Source organism: Molossus molossus, unplaced genomic scaffold (genome assembly GCF_014108415.1).
Source record: "Molossus molossus isolate mMolMol1 unplaced genomic scaffold, mMolMol1.p scaffold_m16_p_1, whole genome shotgun sequence".
NCBI lineage: Eukaryota > Metazoa > Chordata > Mammalia > Chiroptera > Molossidae > Molossus > Molossus molossus.
In genome coordinates this window covers 200,805,435-200,827,789 of record NW_023425344.1, presented here as the reverse complement: position 1 = coordinate 200,827,789, position 22,355 = coordinate 200,805,435, and the positions used below count along the sequence as shown (strand labels likewise).

Below are 22,355 nucleotides of genomic sequence, written 5' to 3'. Positions count from 1 at the left end.
AAACTGAAGTGCTAACACATGCTACAACATGACTGAACCTAGTAAACATGTTAAATGAAAGAAGCCATACACAAAAGGCCACCTGTTGTGTGATTCCATATATATGAGATGTTCAGAAGGCAAATCCATAGAGATAGAAAATAGATTAGTTGGTGGGAAGTGACTACTAATGGACTCAGTTTGTTTTTTGGGGTGATGAAAGAATGTTCTAAAATTAGTGGTGATTGTTCTACAACTCTGAACATACTAAAAACCACTGAATTGTATACTTTCAAAGGGTGAGCCCTGACCAATCGGCTCATTTGGTTGGAGCATCGTCCCATACACCAAAAGGTTGTGGGTTTGATTCACAGTCAGGGCACATACCTGGGTTATGGGTACGATCCCCAGTTGGTGTGTGTACAGACAGCAACCAATCAATGTTTCTCTCTCTCTCTCAAAATCAATAAAAACATAACCTCGGGTGAGAATTTTTTCTTAAAAAGTGAATTTTATGACATGTAACTTACATGTCAACTTAAAATTAAAAAGGGGGCATGTCCCTGGGATGCAGGTAGAAGGAGTATTAACGTTAACCTGAAACTCTGAGGATTTAATATTTATCAGCAATAGGTAGTGAAATATTTTTTTTAAAGTTGAAATTACTGGAATAAAGTAAGGAAAGTAAACTTAAAAATTACCTTTAGAATCATTTATTTATTCTTGAGTCTCCTTGGTAGCTACTTTCTTAGGAGAGTCCTTAGGAGATAGATTCTCCCAGGATATGTATAAGGCTGTTTCTTTTGAGGATTGTTTCTGTTCCTCTTTCCTTATCCCTGAAACTTCTAGTAATTTAACTATTTGTAGTGATCACTGTTGCTGTGTTTTGTTTGTTTCTTTTTTAGTGCTTTATTTTGAACCAATTGTAGACTAAAGGAAAAGTTGAATAAATAAGAGTATTCATGTATCTGTCCCCTAATACTAATGTTTTATATAACCACAGTATAGTTATCAAAACTGGCTTAATACTATTAATTTATCTAAAAACCTTATCAGAAATTACCAGTTTTTCACTAATGTCCTTGTTCCTTTGCAGGATCCTATTCAGGATCCCGTATTGCATTTAATCGTTATTTCTCCTTAGTCTCCTGCAATCTGTAACGATTCCTCGTCCTTTCCTTGTGTTTCATGATCTGGACACTTTATAAATTCTGGTCAATTTTTAAAAATTGAATATCTTTATTTTCTCACGATTGGACTGAGGTTGCACATTTTTGTCAAGAATACTATAGAAGTGATGATGTGTCCTCAGTACATCATACCATGGGGTTCATGATATTGATGTGTCTTATTACTGGAGATTTTGACCTTGATTGTTTGGTTAAAGTGGTGTCTGCTGAGTTTCTGCATCCATCAGTAGTTTCTGAGGGAGGGTAGATAGAAAAAAAAAATATATATATATATATATATATATATATATATATATATATATATTTTTTTAAATACTCACCTGAGGATATTTTTTTCATCTATTTCCAGATAGAGTGGGAGAGGGGAGAAAGAGAGATAGAAACATTGATTGGTTGCTTCCGGGGACCGAACTGCAACCGAGATATATGCCCTTGACTGGAATCGAACCCTCGACTCTTTGGTCCACGAGCCAGTGCTCTAACCTTTGAGCCAAACTGGCCAGAGTGAAAATATATTCTTTGAGAACATACTTACACTTAAGTACTTTGCAAATTGAATACCTTAATGAATAACTGAGGCACAGAATTCTAAATAGAAAATCTTTTTCCCAAAAGAATTGTGAAGTCATTGCCTTCTAGCTTTCAGTGTTGTTACTCAGAAAAATCAATGCTATTCAAAGTTTTAATCCGTTGTATGGAAATCTTATTTTTCCTGAATCTGTAGCAAGTTCTACTTGTCCCTTGTGTTTTCACATTTAAAAATAGTATGAACTGATGTGGGCCTGATTTTATCCATTGTAGTGTATATTTGAGTGGACAGCTTTTACTTTGGAAATCTATAGCCTTCAGTTTTAAGAAATTATCTTGAAGTGTATTGTTATTTCCTCTTCATTGTTTTCTCTTTCTCTGGAATTCCTTATTATGGGCTACGAGACCTTCTGGACCTGTTAATTTTCTTGTTTTCTACTTTCTCCTCTATGAGAAATTTAATTTTATATTCTAATCATTTTATTGATTTTTTAATTTCTTCTATCACATTTTTTAATTTATAAAAAAAGAGCTCACAATCTTTGAGTATATCTTTTTTTCTAGACGAATCCCCTCGTTTTACTGATAAAGAAGCTGTGACCTACAGAAGTTGTGGGTCATAGATAATGCAGCTATTCTTTATGCTATTCCTGCTACCTGGACTTATGTTGGCTAAATCCTGCTCATTTTTAAAATTCTTAAGTGCCTAATCTTAGGGAGACCTTCTATGAACTCATAGGCCATGTTAATGCCGTTTTGTGTGTGTGCTCATTCAAGTATATACTTCCATTTACTTTCCCTGTGTGACAGTTATCTATTTAGTGGCAAATCCAACATATGTATTCTGGTCTTTTTATTGACGTCTAAAGGACTTGCATGGTTTCTTTTTTCATATACCACTTTTATTTAGAGTTCCATGATTCACCTTTTTTAGATTTTCATGATCCTAGTAGTCAGTGGATTTAATTTATCTTTTTTATTTATTAAAAAGATGAACCAGGCCAATAAGTACATTTTCTGTTTTGATATTAGGTCGTAATTGAAACCCTGTCAGTAGGAGCAACCATGCTGTTACCTCCATTACGAGAACGTATGGAGTTACTTCATTCTCTTTTACCCCAAGGACCTGATAGATGGGAAAGCTTATCCAAAGGACAGGTGAGCCTCTGCATGGTATCTAAGTAAACCAGTAATATCACACACACAAAAAAAGAGGGAGGAAAATAAAGCTAATTGATTGCCTTGTGTTTATGAAATAATATTTGTTGGTTCTGGTAAAATACTTGTATTTAATGTTTTCTGCTGAATGAGTTCCCAGATTTCTAATGAAGGTGAAATAAATGCTAATTTATTAAATTATTTGGGGGTAATTTAAAATGATGACTTATTTTTCCAGTGTTGCTTATGCCATCAAACCAGAGATCTTTTAGTTTATGTGTAATGTACTGAGTTGAAATCAAGGTCATGCACTACTGTTGGTTCCATGCCCAGAACTTTGTTTGAAATTGCTTACATAGAAATAAAAGATAACTGTTAGGAAAATTATTTGATGATACCAATATGCTTATTCTTTTCTTTTTCTTTTTTTTTTTTTAATCCTCACCGGAGGACACTTTTCCATTTTTTGTTCAGGTAGAGTGGGAGGGAGAGAGAGGAAGAGAGAGAGAGAGAGAAACATCGACGTGAAAGGGACACATCGAGTGGCTGCCACCCGCACAACCGACCATGGCCGGGGACAAACTGCAACCGATGTACGCGCCCTTAGCGGGAACCGAACCCGGGTCTCTCAGGACCGCAGGCCGACGCTCTAACTGCTGAGCCAAACTGGCCAGGGCTCATTTTTAATATCTTCTGTACATTAAAGGACTAAGTACATTTTGCTTAATCAAGTAGAACAATCAATTATGGAGTTAAAGCTATCAGGGAAAAAGTGATAAGCACTTGTAATATAATATTCACAGATGCCTTGCAATGAGTATTTGCATTAGTTTAGGTTTCAGTGATTTATTTTAAACATTAGAATAAATAGTTTTGTTGGTAATTCTGTAGAAGGATGTGTATTATAATTTATGTGTTGACATTTCCTGCTTTTTACTTACGTTGCTAAAATCATTATGCAAAGTATGCCATTTAGCTTAGAGTTTTAGGTAATATAATAAAGGATGGAATAAAATTATAAGTTGCATTTTCCCAAGTGGTATTAAATGGGATAGCTTTTTTTTTTTTTTTTCCTCCAATTTTGGATAACTTTTTAAAAAAAAAAAAATTATGTTGATTTTTTGGGGGGGGCAGGAGAGAGGGAGGGAGAAACATTGGTGTAAGAGACAAACATCGATCTGTTGCCTCCTGCATGAACCCCAACCTGGGTATGTGACTTGACTGGGAATTGAACCTGCTACCTTTTGGTATACAGGGCAAGGCTTCAACCAACAGAGCTAGGGTGGGATAACTTTTCTTTTGATTACACACTTGGTAAAAGATTATTGTTAATCAAGATATGAAGTGGATTAGTTAGCATTGTTAGTATAGATTCTTTCTGGGATTTTTTTTTTCTTTTCTAGTGAATTTTAAGCTAATTATTTATGTGTTCCTATTTCATTGATGGAAATATTTTTCTCTAGAGAATGCAACTGGATATCATTCTGACAAGTTTGCAAGATCATACCCATGTAGCCTCCTTACTTGGCTATAGCTCACCCTCTGATGCTGCTGACCTCTCTTCTGTGTGTACTGGATATGGAAACCTGTCAGATCAACCTTACGGCACTCAGAGCTGCCATCCAGATACCCATCTGGCTGAAATTTTGATGAAGACTCTCTTAAGAAATTTAGGATTTTATACAGTAAGTTCTCTTTTTTTGTGGTTAAAATCATCATCATGATCATCATGTTCCTGGTTTTTTGTTTGTTTGTTTTTTTGGAGGTGAAAGGTAGCACTTCAGGTCAAGATATATATATATCTATATAAATTTTATATAGATATATATATAAATTTTATATATATTATATAAATATAAGTATATCTATTTTTTTGTTGTTGTTAATCCTCACCCGAAGATACTTTTCCATTGATTTTTAGATAGAGAGGGAGAGAGAGAAACATTGATGTGAGAGAGACACATCAGTTGGTTGCCTTCTACAGATCCCTACCTACAACCCAGGTACATGCCCTTGACTGGAATGAAACCCATGGCCCTTTGGTCTACAGGTCGATGCTCTAACTGCTAAGCCAAACTGGCCAGGGCAAGATATTTTTACATTTAAACATTCATAAAATAAATCAAACTCTGGACTCTACTTCCCCATAGGGGAAAACATGTCAGATCTTCTTAAATATTGTGGGTGCCTAGTGGCTTACAATTGAGAATTCCAAAGAGATTTATTTTAGAATTTTACCAAAATGTTTTGATGTTAATGTACAAGAATAAACAGATACAAATAGTCTACAACATTTTGCAAGAGCAGAATAATAGGGGAGTTTATAATAATTTGATGTTAATGTACAAGACTAAACAGACACAGATAGCAACATTTTGCAAGAGAAGAGTGATGAGGATGGGTTTAATAATAATTGACGTTACCAGATATAATTTTTTTTTTAAGATGTCCAGTGCATTTTTTAATTTTGTGAAACCATAAATTATTATTTTTGCCCAATTCAACCTGATACTTTCTGTCACTTGCCATATAACCCTGGTTGATCCACTAGTTCTTGTCAACCTCTGACACTTTGTGTGACTGGACAAGGCCTCTCCCCTGTCCTACCACAGGGTCTGATGTGGAGTGGGCACCCCACTTATCTAGGGAACAGTTCTGGTCCCCCAGGTGTCTTCCTACCTTCAATCCCAGAGCTAAAATTGTCCTTCAGGAAAGAATTGCATCCAATCTTCACCAGCTCTGTAGGACAGATATAATCTTATAATTAAACAATGTGGTTGGTACTATCTAAGAATAGGCTAGTGAACAGAAGCGAAGACAGTGGATGCTAGAGCTTTTTCTGGATTAAGATGCCATTAATTCTTCCTTTATGGTTTCTTAGATCTATCTTTTTTCTTTTTATTTCTAGGGGTTCTAACTCAGGCCATCATAACCTAATACTAATAGCAGTGTTGTAGCTATTTTCACTGTTGCTGGTCTCTTAACATCTTACTGCTGGAATAACCTTGATGTATTAAAAAACTTCACTGTATTAATTTAAAATCTTTTCATACCCTTCATCATTTCATACCCTTCGTAAGTGGTGGCTTACACACCACTCTTAGCTGAGCTCAGGCACATGGCATACCTATCTTCTGCCTGCTCTTCCTGGTTACCAGTCTAATTTTTTAAAGACTTCACTATTCTAGGAAGCTTTGCCCAAATAACCCCATCTAACCATGTAATTATAACTACATACCCTTTAGCAATTTTTAAAGTCAAAGTGTACTGTATAACTTAACTTGAATTTTTGCATATCCTTTCATGTTGTCTCCTATGTCTCTTCAGGGTCAGGTCTGTATATTCTTTTTCTTCTATACAAGTCTTAGTGTTTTATTCCATCCACATTAAAAGGTTATTGACTTAGAGTGACTGTTGTTCCTATAAATTATTTTCTCTCAGATTTAAGAATATAAGTTTGAACTGATATTTGGCTGTAAGTGGAAAGTAGAATGGGAACAGTGTTATAGTATATCCATATCCACTTGTTATTGACTGAAACACCCCCCCACCCCCCGGTTGTAAGGAACATTTATGCTGAAATAAAGTAGTGCCTTTATTATGTCATTAGGGCTAAGGTAGATGTGTATATCATGTGGCTATGGAGTAAAATACTCACTCTTTTTGGGCTAAAATAATAAATTATTGTTTCTTTCTGATGTGATTTAAATCAACTTTGTCATGTTCCAAGATTTTAAAGTAATGGTTCTTATCTTAGTCTTATTTGTCTTCTATAATAGAATACCCTGGACTGAGTGGTTTATAAACAACACAAATTTATTTCTCAGTTATGGAGATGGGAAGTCCAGGATCAAGGTGCTGGCAGATTCAGTGGTGCCTGCTTCTTGGTTTATAGACAGCTGTCTTCTTGCCTGTGTCCTCACACAGGGGAGCTCTCTGAGGGTCTCTTTTATAAGGGTACTAATGCCATCATGAAGACTCTGCCCTCGTGACCATTCACCTTCCAAAGATCCTGCTTCTGATTACTTCTGCATTTGGGGGGATTAGATTTCAATATATGAATTTTGAGGAGTCACAAACAGTTTATAATAGTGCTTATTTAGGAGCTTATAATGGTGCTTATATAGCAAGGGGCTTAAAATGTTCTGAGACTCTCTTTTGCATATTGTAAACAGACCATATTTTGTGCATAAAGATATTCATCACATCATTATTTATAAGCAATAATAAGTAAAAAATTGGAAACCACTGAAATGTCTAAAAATAGGGGAGTGGTTAAGTAAATTATGGTATATACACTCGATGAAATATATGATTCAAGTTTTATATACACATGGTTTATGAAAATGTAGAAAATATTTGTGATTTTGCTGGAAAAGGGAAGAGTAAAAGTAGAATAAGCAGTATTATGAAAAAGTCACAAAAAATCAAGAAAGAAGTACACCAAAAATATTAATAGTGATTTTCTCTGGATGATTGGCTAAGTTGTGATTTTTAACTTTTTAAAAATACAGTTTTGTTACTTTCTAAATTTTTTATACTGTGCATTTAAAAAAAAAAGATTTTAATTTGAAATAACTTTAAGCTTATACAAGAGTTATAAATATCAGCCCTGGCTGGTTTGGCTCAGCTGTTAGAGCATCAGCCCATGAACCAGAAAGTCCTGGGTTCGGTTCCCGCTAAGGGCATGCACCTTGGTTGCAGTTTGTCCCCGGCCCTGGTTGGGATTGTGTGGGTGGCAACCAGTCGATATGTCTCTCTCTCTTCCTCCCGCTCTATCTGAAGATAAATGTAAAAAATGTCCTCTGGTGAGTATAAAAAAAGAGAGAGAAAGAGACATCAGTGCGAGAGAGACACATTGATTGGTTGCCTCTTGCACATGCCCCGGCCGGGGCCAGGGATCGAACCCTGCAACCTACGTACATGGCCTTGACTGGGAATCAAATGCATGGCCCTTCAGTATGCGGGCCTATGCTCTTAACTACTGAGCCACACTGGCCAGGGCATTAGCATGTATTTCTTTCTTTTTTTTTAATCAGTTATTTTTATTAATTTGTTTTTGTTACAGATGTTTCTCCTTTTTCCCCCATTGACACTCTCCTCCTCATTCCCCCACTCCTTCCCCAGCTTTGTTGTCTGTGTCCACTGGTTATACATACATGCATATAAGTTCTGTGGTTTATCTCTTTCCTCCCAAACCCTCTCTTCTGGAGTTTGTCACTCTGTACCCTACCTCTATGTCTGGGTCAGTTTTGTTCATCAGTTTGTTTAGTTCATTATATTTCACAAATAAGTGAGATCATGTGATATTTGTCTTTCTCCGCTTGGCTTGTGACTCGCAGCAAAAAAATTAAGATACCTAGGAATAAACTTAACCAAAGAAGTAAAGGGACCTCTTTACAGAAACCTGCAGGTCATTGAAAAAACAAATAGAGGAAGATATAAAAAAGTGGAAACACATACCTTGTTCATGGATTGGAAAAATTAACATCATTAAAATGTCCATACTATCCAAAGCAGTCTATAGATTCAGTGCAATTCCCATCAAAATACCGACGACATATTTCACAGAACTAGAACAAACACTCCAAAAGCATGTAATTCTTAAGAAGGACATTCTCTTATATAACAACAGAAAACTTATAGAATTTAGAATATTTAACATTGATGCAGAACTATTATCTAATATATAATCCATGTTAAAATTTCTATAATTTTCTCAATAAGTTATCCTTTATAGTCATCCCTCGTTTATCGTGGTTAATCTGTTCCAGACTCTAGTGGTCGCACCTGGTGTTGAAGGATTCCTGGGGTGCTCAAATACATAGGCCTACAGTCCACATGTACAGTAATTTTAATTTTAATTGTAATACAGTGGTGTATAATTGACTCAGACAACCGAGTGCTCACTGTATCATTTTCACTGTCTTGATCAACTTTTTAATGAATATATTTGAAAAAACCGTGATAGAGTGAAGCCACAAAAGTTGAAGCACGAAGTGGCGAGGGATAACTATATAGCAACCCCCTTTAAAGGATCGTGTATTATATTTAATTATCATGTCTATTTAGTCCACTTATTTATTTTTTTCTAACTTCTACTTTTTTTTTTTTGGTACGTGCCCCTAGCGGGAACCGAACCCAGGACTCTCTGATCTGCAGGCTGATGCTCCAATTGCTGAGCCAAACTAGCCAGGGCTAACTTTTATTTTTTTTCTTCAGTCTTCACCTTGAGGACATGATTTAATTTTCCCCCAAGGACATGCTTTTTAAATTGATGAGAGAGAGAGAAAGAAACATTGATTGGTTACCTCCTGAATACATCCCAAATCAGGTATCAAACCTGCAACTTAGCTATGTGCCCTGACCAAGGAATCAAACCCACAACCCTTAGGTGTACAGGATGACACTCCAGTCAATTGAGCCACCTGTCCAGGGCTAATCCACTTATCTCTTTCTTTTTATTTATTTATGTTTTTACTGATTTTTTTAGAGAGAGATAGAAATAGAAACATCCATGAGAGAGAAACATTGATTGGCTGCCTCCTGCATGCCCCCTACTGGGGGTTGAGCCTGCAACCCGGGCATGTGCCCTGACCAGGAATCGAACCAGGTACTCTTAGCCCATGGCATGACACTCAATCCACTGAGCCACACTGGCTGGGTGTCTGCTTACCTCTTTTATAATCAGAAACAAATTTACTTTTTAAGAATTGTGATCTTAGAAATTCACAGCATGTGAAAAAAATACTGTCTGGAGAACAGTAGCATTAAAATGTTGTAATATGTTGTCTTTGGGTACTGTACTATTTTCCTGTTTCTTTTTTTTTTTAATCCTTACCTGTGGATATTTTTCCATTTATCTTCAGAGTGGGAGGTAGACAGAGAGAGGGAGAGAGAGAGAAACATTGATATGAGAGAGACACATTGACTGGCTGCCTCCCGCATGACCCAACCAGGGCCGGGGATGAACTGCAACTGCCTTGACCAGAATCGAACCCAAGACTCATTGATCCGTGGACTGATGCTCTAACCACTGAGCCAAACTGGCCAGGGCTGTTTTCCTATTTCTTATTTTCTATATTTTCAAAATTACTTTGGTGAAATATGTATTATTTTTATAATGGAAAAATAAATTGAGATTGCTTGATAAATTTTATTATCTAGTAGCTAATAACATAGCAAAGATTTAAAGATTGATAATATTGGAGAAAAAAGACAATGGCTTCTTAAATCAGAATAATTTATGGCAAGGACTTTTATTTTCAAATACTTCAAATATGATCTTCATTTATGTATCATTTTAGGATCAAGCATTTGGAGAGCTAGAAAAGAATAGTGATAAATTTCTACTTGGAACATCATCTTCAGAGAACAGTCAGCCTGCTCATCTTCATGAACTGCTGTGTTCACTGCAGAAACAGCTGCTGGCATTTTGCCATATCAATAACATTAGTGAGGTATGTGATTCTTTGCCTTTTATAGTGATCTCTCTTAGGGACCTTGAAACTCAGATATTTGGTTAAGCTATGATATTTTTGTACCTTGAATCTTTCAAAGTAGTAATTTAGCTACTTTTTTCCCTCAGAACTCAAGCAGTGTGGCATTGCTTCATAAACATCTTCAGCTCTTGTTGCCTCATGCCACAGATATTTATTCACGTTCTGCAAATTTGCTCAAAGAAAGTCCTTGGAATGGCAGCGTTGGAGAAAAATTAAGAGGTGTGTTTGGAATTAGGTTTCAGATTTAATCAGTGGTTGTAAAGTAACAGTCTTTAGCTTTTCCAAAGCCTTATGAGGGCCTAAAAACCTGAGCCATAATTCTGTTTTTACTCATGTTTCTCTGATCACTGTTTTTCGTTGGATCTAATAAACTCCTCTTCCTTGGACATACCCTCTAATGTGTAGGATCCTCTGAATTTTGCCCTAAATCCTCATGTCTCCCTGAATGATCTTTTCTGATCCCGTTGTCTTTAACCACCATGTGTATGTTGACTCCTGTATCTGCATCTAGTTTAGAACTCCCTTTTCATATGAGTCTTTCTCTGGTTACCTACTGGTATCTATTTTTTGGTTGTCCTAAAGGAAACTATAATTCAGTATGTCTATCTAAAATTGACTTATCTCTCGAGTTCCCCCACTGAAAAAAAGAAACTGGGAAACTAAAACCATTGTTTACCAGACACCTCCATTTTATGGTTGCATAGGCATTTAAAATTTAAACTGTTCAAATTGAGCTCATCTCTGAATGGGCTACCCTGCCTCAAATACAATCAAACACTGAAACAAAATTGATTTAAAACCAATACTGATAATAAAAAGATAGATGCTTTGAGGTAATTTTAATTTTTTTAAAAGTAAATTTGGTTTAAAAAACATAAAGGCTTCCCTCACTAAAATGTAAGTACCATGAGGGCAGGAATTTTTATCTTTTTTTCATGATTGTGTATCCCTTTCACCTGCCTAGAACAGTGCTTGGAATGTCATGTAGGTACTCAGGAAATATTTTTTTAGTAAATCCGAAAAAGGATAAATTTGTGAATCAGAAATTCATAATGCATTTTAAGTGAAGGAGCTATATAATGTTTTGAATTTGTTGGCATGAGGATATGTATGGTTTCCCACAAAGTGTCTGTTGGTGGCACTCTCTGCAAATTCCACACCAGCTACCAGGTAAGGTGTTCAACAAAGAGTTACTGTATTGAATTAGTGTACTGTAGTTTTAAGTTAAAATTTGTTTGTTTTTAAGTTGGTAACAATTGATCCATGTTGAATTTCTTATCCTTCATAGATGTGATATATGTCTCAGCTGCAGGCAGTATGCTCTGCCAGATTGTTAATTCCCTACTGTTGCTCCCCGTGTCCGTGGCTCGGCCTTTGTTGAGTTACCTCCTCGACTTGTTGCCACCTCTTGATTGCCTTAATAGACTCCTGCCAGCTGCCGCTCTTTTAGAAGACCAAGAGTTACAGTGGCCTCTTCATGGTAAGTAAAGATGATAAAAGAGCAACCAGTGCTTTTGAGAAAAGTTGTTTCTCTTGGATGCATTAGGTGAATCATATCTGACCCTTGGGTGTGTTACGTAATGAAAAAGATAAAGTTGTTATCTTCTCAGAGATTACAGTTTAAAGTGGGCTCTTATATGAAAAAACTTTAAGAAGTTGTTCATATATAACAGTGTCATGAGTAGGGTCTTTACATGGTCAGCACGTTTGAATAGTATATTTCATTGATTATAAGATACGTTTTTTTTTTATCAATTTTTGACATGGTTTAAATTGGGATACAGTCAGCCCTCGTTTATCACGATTAATCAGTTCCAGACTCTGTTGCAATAAATGAATTTCCGCTTAGTAGGATTCTTTATTTATACAGTCGTCCCTGGCCACTTTGCACTTCAACTTTTGCGGCTTCACTTTTTTTCAAAAACCGCAATAGAGTGAAGCCGCAAAAGTCGAAGTGCAAAGTGGTGAGGGCAACTGTACAACAATGGATGATAGGAAAGCATTCTTTCATAATTCAGTCAGTAGCATAAGGACTCATTTTATAGTCAATAGATTGATTTGATTAAAAAGTATTATTAAATGCAAAAATGTTTAGTTTTAAATCTCTATCTGAGACTAAAATATTTTTTATTTTGGTTGGATAGATAGATAACTGAATGCAAAAGATGGAAAGTGGGAACCTACTTTTCTGTTTTTCTTTTTAGATATTTTGTAGGAAATAGAATTCTGATTTTAGGCATGACCCTTGAATTTACTCTTAATTTATAAAATGGTAATTATTCTGTGCTGTTGAATATGACTTAAATTATCATGTCTAGAAAATATCAGTATGTTTTTCCACTGAAATCTATCTATCTATCCCAAGGCTATCAAAGGAGTTTCATTACTGCAGTTTTAAAAACGTTTCAAGTTTAAGTGAGGTCACATGTTTTGTTGGAAAGGATTCTGGACTAATGCATAGAAAGAGCCTAGATTTTCGTCTTGGCCCTGCTAGTAATTTGACTGTCTGATCATGGGCAAATCACTTATAACTTCTTAAAACCATGGTTTTATTTCTCCTGGAGAGTTAAGTTGGACAAGATGACACTGAGGGCCTGTCTTACTTTAACATTGTATGGGGCTGTGACACCTGGATTTAGATTAAGTCGAATGTCAAGGTTATAGATTTGTCTGGATGTTGATTAGGCTTAATATGGAGCCATTCTAGGTTTACCCTTGCTTTGCAAAAGCATCTCAGAACTTGCCAAGATTCACTCTGTTTGCATTAGGTGAGTTAGGTGTGATTTATTTTGGATTTCTGCATTTGTGTTCATAACTGATATTTTTCTATTCATTTTTTGTCATGCTATTGTTGCATTCTTTTTACTACCACCATTATACCAACCTCATAGTATCAGTTTAGAATTTTTCCCTTTTTTTCTTTTCTCTGAAATAATTTGTGTAAGATAGGGGTTATCTTTTCTTGAGGTTTAGAACCCTTTATATATGAAACTATCTGACCCAGGTGTTTTTTTTAGATAGGCTTTGGCTATTAATTTTCTTTTTTTAGAGGTTTTTGTTCTCTTTCAGCTTTTCGTTTTTTTAATCAAATCCATTTTGGAAATTGATATTGTTCCAGAAAATGTCATTTATTGGTTTTCATTTATTGATATAAAATTGTTGATAATATTCACTCATGGTTTCTTAAAATCTCTGTTGTATCTATGGTTACATCCTCTTTTTATTTCTAATTTTAAAACAAGTTTTAATCCTCACCTGAGGATTGTTTTTATTGATTTTAGAGGGAGAGGGGGAGAGAGAGAGAGAGAAACATTGATGTGAGAAAGGGACATTGATCAGTTGCCTCCTGTATGCACGCTGACCCAGGGATTGAAGCCGCAACTTGGGTATGTGCCCTACCCAGGAATCGAACTGATGACTTCCTGGTGTATGGGAGGACACTGAGCCACATCAGCCAGGGCTTTTATTTCTACTTTTTGAATTTTGTTAGGATTACTTTTATTAGAGGTTAATCCATTTTTATTAGTCTTTTCAAATAACCAGTTTTGGATTTGTTGATCTGTATTTTCCCCCCCTAGTATTTCACTGATATCTGTTTTTTATCTTTATGGCTAAGTTTTATCTTTATGGTATAGATTTATTTATTTTTTTGTTAACTTGAAGAACTTTTAAAAACAAATGTACAATAAGAAAGCATGGGTCTAGATCTTAGTACAATTCTGAATTCAAGTTTTAAAAGCATTAAATAATACTAAATGTCACTTTATTAAAAGATCAACTCTTGTGTTGATTTGGAGGGATGAGCTGCTTCAGGTATTTTTATGGTAAAATTGATCTGGATAATGAAAAGTAGGAATAGGAAGTAGGGTACAGACTGACAACCCTCAGGAGAGGGGATGGTGGGGGGAGGGAAGAAATAAACCACAGAACTTATATGCATGTACGCATAACCAATGGACATGAACAACAAAGCCGGGGATGGGGTGGGGAGGAGGGTGTCAATGGGGTAAAAGAGGAGAAACATCTGTAACAAAAAGAAAAGAAAAGAAAAGTAGGAATAGAATCCTACTATTGTCATATACTATTTTAATGTTTATCTTAAAATTAGTAATTTTATAAAGGAAATTTTGATAGCATAACTTACCTGAATACATTTTAAATTAGGCTTATAAAGAGAATATATGCATAACTTACCTGAATACATTTTAAATTAGGCTTATAAAGAGAATATATGCCAAAAGTGTTATAATTTCTTTTCATTGTAAAATTATTTTTGCTTCAACATCTTATTGTAATGCAATAAGAAAGCTTGAGAATCTGTAATTCCTGATAAAGACACAATTACTGATGATTTTGTCTTTAGGAGGGCCAGAACTGATTGATCCTGCTGGTGTGCCATTACCTCAACCAGCCCAGTCCTGGGTGTGGCTTGTGGATCTGGAAAGAACAATTGCTCTCCTTATTGGGCGATGTCTTGGTGGCATGCTTCAGGGCTCCCCTGTGTCTCCAGAGGAACAGGACACTGCATATTGGATGAAAACACCACTTTTTAGTGACGGTGTAGAAATGGACACCCCTCAGTTAGGTAATGTACTTCTTTGCAACATTTAAAATACATACTTATGTTTTTATCTCCATTGGAGATTTCACTAATTCTGGACTTGCTAAATGGAAAACTGATAGGAAACAAAAGCATCATTTGCAGGGTAGGGGATCTGAAACTATAACTTGGAGCCCTCATTGTGTAGTGAAAAGAGCCTCTGAACTAGGAAGATGAAGGCTTAGTCCCATTCTGTTATTATTTATCACTCATTTTGGGCAAGTCATCTAACTCATAAAACGGGAAAATGCTTGATTACTTGTTTTCTGGGCTTGGAGATTATGAAATTGCTTCATAGAATGTAAAGCTTTGTAAGTTTACCTACCATGACTTACCAGTGCTGTTTTCAAACACCTCTCAGATGTGAGTTGGTAGTCCTCCTTCTCCTAGTCAGTCCTTCTTTCATGCTGGTGTTACCTTGTGTGATTCCTCATTTTTTTCCCCCTCCCTATTTATGGTGTCTTTGAGGGATTTCTTTCTTCCGCCTCATCTCCCATTTTTCTACTTTGTTGGTAAACCAGCTCTCTGACTGTCTGAACATGAGGATTTCTCCAGTTCCCGAACAGATGATCTAGTTGTTTTATCTAGGATAGGTTTAATCTCTCTGGGCTTCTAATTTTAATCCATAAAATAATGAGTTATATTAGGTAGCCTATATGGTCATATTTGATCTAAAATTCATTATTTCTCTGACATGAGAAAGAGACTCAACAAGTGTCCAAGAAAGAAAGTCTAAGGGAAATCTCAATCTAAGAGAATTTTAATCAAGAGAAAAACAAATAAAACAAGACAAAAATCATAGAAAGATTCTGTGATTTTGGGGATGGAGGGGTGGAGAATGGAGAGAAGAGAGCTTTTGCAGATTTTTTTCCTTTTCCAAATAAGAGTTTATATATTCATCATTTCATTTATGAACCAGAAGATAATTCTAGCCATGGCTGATGAATGCTAGACTGGAACTTTATGATACTGTATCAAAAAAAGTAAGAGTCCTGGCCAGTTTGGCTCAGCAGTTAGAGCATCGGCCTGCGGTCCAGAGAGACCCGGGTTTGGTTCCTGCTAAGGGCATGTACCTTGGTTGAGTTTGTCCTCGGCCCTGGTTGTCATGCGGTGGCAGCCACTTGATGTATCCTTTTCACATCCATGTTTCTCTCTCTCTCTCTCTCTCTTCCTCTTTCTCCCTCCCACTCTGTCTGAACAAAAAAAAAAAAAATGGAAAAATGTGCTCGGGTGAGGATAAAAAAAAAAAAAAGTAAAAGCATGGTTTTTCAAGAGATATTTAACATCCTAAAGATGGTTACAGTACTATCAGTATTTAACTCTGTGTCAGTCCCACATGTCCTCCTGGGACAAAAGTATCTATATATCTACCTTCCTCATATTTCTGTTATATTTACTCTGTTTACTTGCCTTTAGTATGAATAAAATCACTTTTTGTTTTCTTTCTATTGAATTTATTGGGATGACACTGGTTAACAAAATTATACAGGTTGCAGGGGCACAATTCTACAACACATCATCTGTACCTTGTATTGTGTGTGTTCACCACCCCTGGGCAATTACCACACTGCTGTCTATGTCTATGAGTTTTTTCTCTTTTTGCTCAATTCCTCTACCCCTACCCCTCTGACCATAGCACCTCCTGGTCCTTCTCCCCGCCAACAGCTGTCAGCCTGCTTTCCTGTTTTCCCTCTATGAGTCTCTCTCAATTTTGCGTGTTAGTTCATTTTGTTCATTGGATTCCATGTACCGTATGGGTGAAATCAGATGTACCTGTATTTCTCTGACTGGCTTATTTCACTTTTAATGTTATTTTTCAGTTTTTAAATTATAAAATCATGATCTAGTAAAATGTTACATTTTATGTTTAAATACTTGCATGTATTAGCAAAGGGTATAAGTCCTTTGTAAAATTGTAAATATATGATTATTTAATTATATTTTGGGTTAAATTGGTTTTTGATATTAACCCAAGAGCCTGACTATCATTTAGAGAATTGTTTTATTTGTTTTTTAAATGGAAAATTAATTTTGAATGCCAAATGTCTATTGAAAAGTTAGGCACCACCCGAACAAATGTTCATGGTATCATTAATCTCTCTTGAATCATACTTAAGTCTAGAAAAAAGAAAAAATTTCTTGTCTAATCTATTTCTAGTGGGCATGTGTTTCTTAAAGAGGATATCATTCCATTTTGAACAAGTGGGTTCTTTGTTGTATATGACGGTGGTGCACATATAGGCCCCTGCCAACTAAAATGCCAGAATTCCTCCCTGGAGTGTTAACATGTGGTCACACATCCTCTTGGAGAAGATGGATGGGGTGATACTACCTCCATTTGAGAAATATTAAACAACTTTGTAGCATCTACTTAAACTGGTTTGAAATGTATCATTTTATATGCATTAAATAAATATAAGATTCTGTGTGTGGCACCAAAATTTATGAGGTTTAAAATGAGTAACTCGAATAATTTTCTTTTTAGATAAATGTATGAGTTGCCTATTAGAAGTAGCTCTTTCAGGAAATGAAGAACAGAAGCCTTTTGACTACAGATTGCGGCCTGAAATTGCTGTCTATGTAGACTTGGCATTGGGTTGTTCAAAAGAACCTGCACGAAGCCTTTGGATCAGTATGCAGGATTATGCTGTGAGTAAAGGTAAGATGAAAAGAAGGGAAGAATCAATATGTAGCTAGTTCATAATACTAATATGTATGTGTAATACATGTAAATAGAAAATCATAGTGCTCTCCCTATTGCTTTTTTAAAGAAAAGGGTATTTTATAAATAATATTCGTGTGTGTGTGTGTGTGTGTGTGTATTAATCCTCATCTGAGAATATTTTCCACTGATTTTTTTTTTTTTTTAGAGAGAATGGGAGGGAGTGAGAGAGAAAGAGAGAGAAACATCTATGTGAGAGAGACACTTCGATTGGTTGCCTTCTGCACAACCCTGATGGGGCCAGGGGTCAAACCTGCAACCCCGGTATGTGCCCTAGACCGGAATTGAACCCCATGCCCTTGGGTCTGCAGGCCAACTCTCTAACTGCTGAGCCAAACCAGCCAGGGCACAGATAACATTCTTGAAATATTTTTTTCTCTTTGTGGCAAATACCCTAAAGGTTTTTTTATATACATGTATCTCACTTGAAGCAAACCTACTGTGGGAAAATTGAGATTTGTATAAAAGATAAATCCAGAGGCAATAATTTTTCTGAAGGATTCTATGCAAAGTAAATGGATTTAGTATGAGTCTGTTTAATGAACCGTTTTCCTTTGTAAACCCTGGTGTCAGAACTGAAAATATGTGAATGTAGAAGTCTCAGCTGTAGGCCTGGTCGTTTTCCTCATCTTTAAAACAGTTGCCTGCTTCAGAGTGCTGGTGACGATATTTATTTGAAATAAGGTGCACTATTAAGTACAGTAGTAAAGTGCTATGCAAGTATGTAGTAGTATTTCAGTTTATATTTAATTAATTTTATGTACAAATTTTCAAAGGATATACCTGATTTCTTTTTAGCTTCCATGTTTTGTCTTTTAGCAATGACCTGGATTATTGTCTTTTTCCATGTTATATATTTTTTATCCTATCTTTAGTTTCCCCACATTTCTTTGGATTTCCTTTCTTCTGTGATAAAAATGTTAAAAGTAAATACATTTTCACCTTTTATTGGACTATATTTTATATAATAAAAAATGAAATGGGCCCTGGCCAGTTTAACTCAGCTGTTAGAGTGTTTACCCTTGGATCGAAGGGCCATGGATTAGATTCTGGTCAAAGGCATGTACCTGGGTTGCAGGTTTGATCCCAGGCTCTGGTCGAGGTCATGTGGGAGACAGTCAATTGATATGTCTTTCTCACATCAATGTTTCTTTCTCTCCCACCCTCCATCCCTAAGCCATGCTATTCTAAGGTCTCAGAATAACAAGCAGTCCCTTGGCACAGATGATCTCTCAAGAACCTAATGTAGAAAAATTGTGTATGTGATACAGACTGTCATTTTAAGATTCTCTGTGGGCTGAAAGAATTTCTTAAAATCTGGCATGTTTATATTGTCAGTTTTTTCACCTGTTAAGTAGGTAAATCTGAACTTAATTTTTTACCTGAGCATACAGAAATGACTGAACTGGAAAACCAACGTGTAAAATTTTATCTCTTGAAATAGGAGTTTTAAGAAGGAATTAAGAACAAATAAAGGTAACTTGGAGCTTAATATTTGCCAAGGGTGTTTTTGTTTGTTTTGCTTTTTTGTAATGTTTTTATTGATTTTTTTAGAGAGAGAGGAAGGGAGAGATAGAGATAGAAACATCAATGTGAGAGAGGTACATCAATCAGCTGCCTCCTGCACGCCCCCCACTGGGGATTGAGCCCACAACCTGGGCATGTGCTTTGATTGGGAATCAAACTGGGACCTCTCGGTCCATGGGATGATGCTCAATCCACTGAATCACACTGGGTTGTTTTGTTTTCCTTTTAAGTAGCACAATAAGTCTTTCAAATTAACAGTCTAACAGACATTTGGGGAGTGGAAGAGACAGTAAACGTCCCACTGCCATTTGGAATTCATGGAATGTACTGCATTTTTATTTATTTATTTTTACTTTTTTAATCTTCATCCAAGATTTTTTTCCCATTTATCTTCAGATAGAGTGGGAGGGAGGGAGGGAGAGAGAAAGAGGGAGAGAGAGAGCAACATTGATGTGAGAGAGAACACATCAACTGGTTGCTTCCTGCATGACCCCGACCAGGGCCAGGGACCAAATTGCAACTGAGGTATGTGCCCTTTACTGGAATCGAACCTGTGACTCTTTGGTCTGTGGGCCAACGTTCTAACTGCTGAGCAAACCAGCCAGGGCTGTACTGCATTTTAAAAATATAGTACTGGCTCTTGGCCAGTTTGGCTCAGTGGTAGAGAGTGGGCCCGCAGACCAGAGAGTCGTGGGTTCAATTTCGGTAAAGGGTTTGTACCTCAGTTGCTGTTCATCTCCTGCCCTGGTCAGGGTCGTGTGGGAGGTAACCAGTTGATGTGTCCCTCTTATGTCAATGTTTTTTTCTCTCTCTCCCTTTCTCTTCTTCCCACTCTGTGTGAAGGTAAATAGAAAAAATATCCTTGGATGAGGAATAAATAAATAAATAAATAAATAAAATTAAAAGATATATATATATAGTGCTGGTATGCTAACATGGAGTTAAAGAAAGCCCCTGACTGGTTCTCATCATCTAATGCTATGATTTGGGTTTTCAATTGCATGTACTCAATTCTGTCCAAATGTTTCATTTCTTACCCACTTAGATGTATATGTATTCCCAATATTTATTTTCATGGCTTCAAAGACCAGGTATATACACACTTGACTAGTTTACTTGATACCTCCACTAGCATATCTGATAGATAATATTCAAAACCAGACTCATGATTCTAGCTCCCTGTCCTCCCCAAAAGTTATTTTTGTGGTCTTCCTGTCTCAGTAAATGCCAACCACGTTCTAAATACATTTATAGTCAACCTTGACTTCTCTCATATTCTCACATCTGATCCATTGACAAATCCTGTCAACTCTGCCTTAAAAATACATATGGAATTTGGCCATTCTCACTACCTTTACAGCTACTACTTTTGTCTGAGCCATCATCATTTCTCACTTGAGTTACTGCAATAATTATTTCTGTTCTTGCTATCCCTGTAGGAACTTCTCCACTTGCACTCAGAATGAGTCTTTTAAAACATGAGTCAGATCATGTCATATTTCTGTTCACAGACTTCTTTTTATGCATTTATTTATTTTTATTGATGTGAGAGAGGGAGAGGGAGCGAGAGAAACATCGATGAGAGAGAACATCAATTGGCCGCCTCCTGCATGCCCCCTACTGGGGATTGGGCCCACAACCTGGGCATATGCCCTGACTGGTAATTGAACTGGCGACTTCTTGGTGCACGGGTTGATGCTCAACCACTGAGTCACACTGGCCAGGCTGTCCAAAGACTTCTTAATGATGGTTCCCATTTCCCTCAGAGTAAAACCTAGAGGATTTATAATGGTCTGCAGGCCATATGTGATTTAGTCCCAGCCAGCTTTCTAATGTCTCCTACCACTATTGTGCATGTATACTTTGCTTCAGCCACACTGGCCTCCTTGAACCCACCTCAGGGCTTCTACCCTAGTATTTTTCTGAGGGGACACTGTTTCTGTGTGGCTTCTTCTCCTATTTCACCTAGATCTCTGCTCAACTTTATCAGAGACTTCCCAAATCAGTCTACATAAAATAGCAATCCCACACAGTACAGTATTCTCTGTTCTCCTTAACCTGCTTGATTTTTCCCTATAGCACTTATGTGTCATATTAATGTTTTTATTTATTGTCTCCCTGCCTCCCCTAAACTAGACTATAAACTCTGAGATCAGGGACTCAGTTGGTTTACTGCTGTATCCCTAGCACACAGAAGAATATGTGGGTTCTAGTAGGTGTATTTGTTAAATAACTAGAAAAATAACATTCAGGTGTTAGATTACTAAAACTGCTACAATTACTTCTGAACTGTTTTCTGAGCCCTTTTAAATGTCAGTGTATCATTTTTATTTTCAGATTGGGACAGTGCAACTTTAAGTAATGAATCACTGTTGGATACTGTGTCTAGGTTTGTTCTTGCAGCTCTTCTGAAACACACAAATTTACTTAGTCAAGCATGTGGAGAAAGCCGGCAAGTAACTTAAAACTATCCTCAGATAAATATTTGCTCTCATGATGTTAGAAATTAGGTGACTTTTCTATTTTGGTTCTTTATTTAGATATCAACCTGGTAAAAGCTTATCAGAAGTGTACCGTTGTGTATACAAAGTTCGAAGTCGTTTACTTGCTTGCAAGAACCTTGAACTTATTCAGACCAGGTCGTCATCACGAGACAGATGGGTAAAGTTGGACATCAGTTAATTTCTATGTTTTTTCTGCAAACTGTGGGAGATATAGCTCTATATTGTTTTGTGTCAGGGGAAAAAATGTGCCTTGCTTATTGCAGATTTACAAGTAAATGTTGAGCAGTTCTTTTTCTAGTGAAAAAAAAATTGGAGAAGTAAAAGACTTGAAGTTTATTTAACTCTACATTTATTAAGTATGATATGGCTGCTAACAAAAGTTTTTATATTCTTAGGCAGTATAAATTATTTTAACAAACTGAATTGTACAAATCATATGAAATATTTTTTTATTTTATGCCGATCAGACCACATTTGAATTATCCTATTTAATTTGGGGGTACCGTATTTTTGAGAAACATTAACAAACTACCTTGAATTGGTGAAAGTTCCAAAAATCATCTTATAAAAGAACCAAAGAAGTGAAAACAAAGAGGAGCCTTAAAAACACTTAAAGAGCTCTGCATAGGAGAGAAAATACAAGTG

The 22,355-nt window shown here is 36.2% G+C and overlaps 1 protein-coding gene across 29 annotated transcripts in view; it reads left to right on the top strand.

Annotated features, from left to right (window-relative positions):
- HERC1 (HECT and RLD domain containing E3 ubiquitin protein ligase family member 1) overlaps positions 1 to 22,355 on the top strand; it is a 236,115-nt gene that overhangs the window by 99,403 nt on the left and 114,357 nt on the right. For all 29 annotated transcript variants that reach the window (XR_004960256.1, XM_036267182.1, XM_036267102.1 and 26 more), the window contains 9 exons: positions 2,730 to 2,855; positions 4,319 to 4,540; positions 10,163 to 10,315; positions 10,444 to 10,576; positions 11,646 to 11,837; positions 14,721 to 14,942; positions 17,443 to 17,616; positions 21,544 to 21,658; positions 21,747 to 21,867. Coding sequence is in view for 28 of the 29 variants with exons in the window: in XM_036267182.1 (XP_036123075.1) it covers positions 2,730 to 2,855; positions 4,319 to 4,540; positions 10,163 to 10,315; positions 10,444 to 10,576; positions 11,646 to 11,837; positions 14,721 to 14,942; positions 17,443 to 17,616; positions 21,544 to 21,658; positions 21,747 to 21,867 (1,458 nt within the window). In the remaining variant the exon portion in view is untranslated. The remainder of the gene's footprint in view (positions 1 to 2,729; positions 2,856 to 4,318; positions 4,541 to 10,162; positions 10,316 to 10,443; positions 10,577 to 11,645; positions 11,838 to 14,720; positions 14,943 to 17,442; positions 17,617 to 21,543; positions 21,659 to 21,746; positions 21,868 to 22,355) is intronic.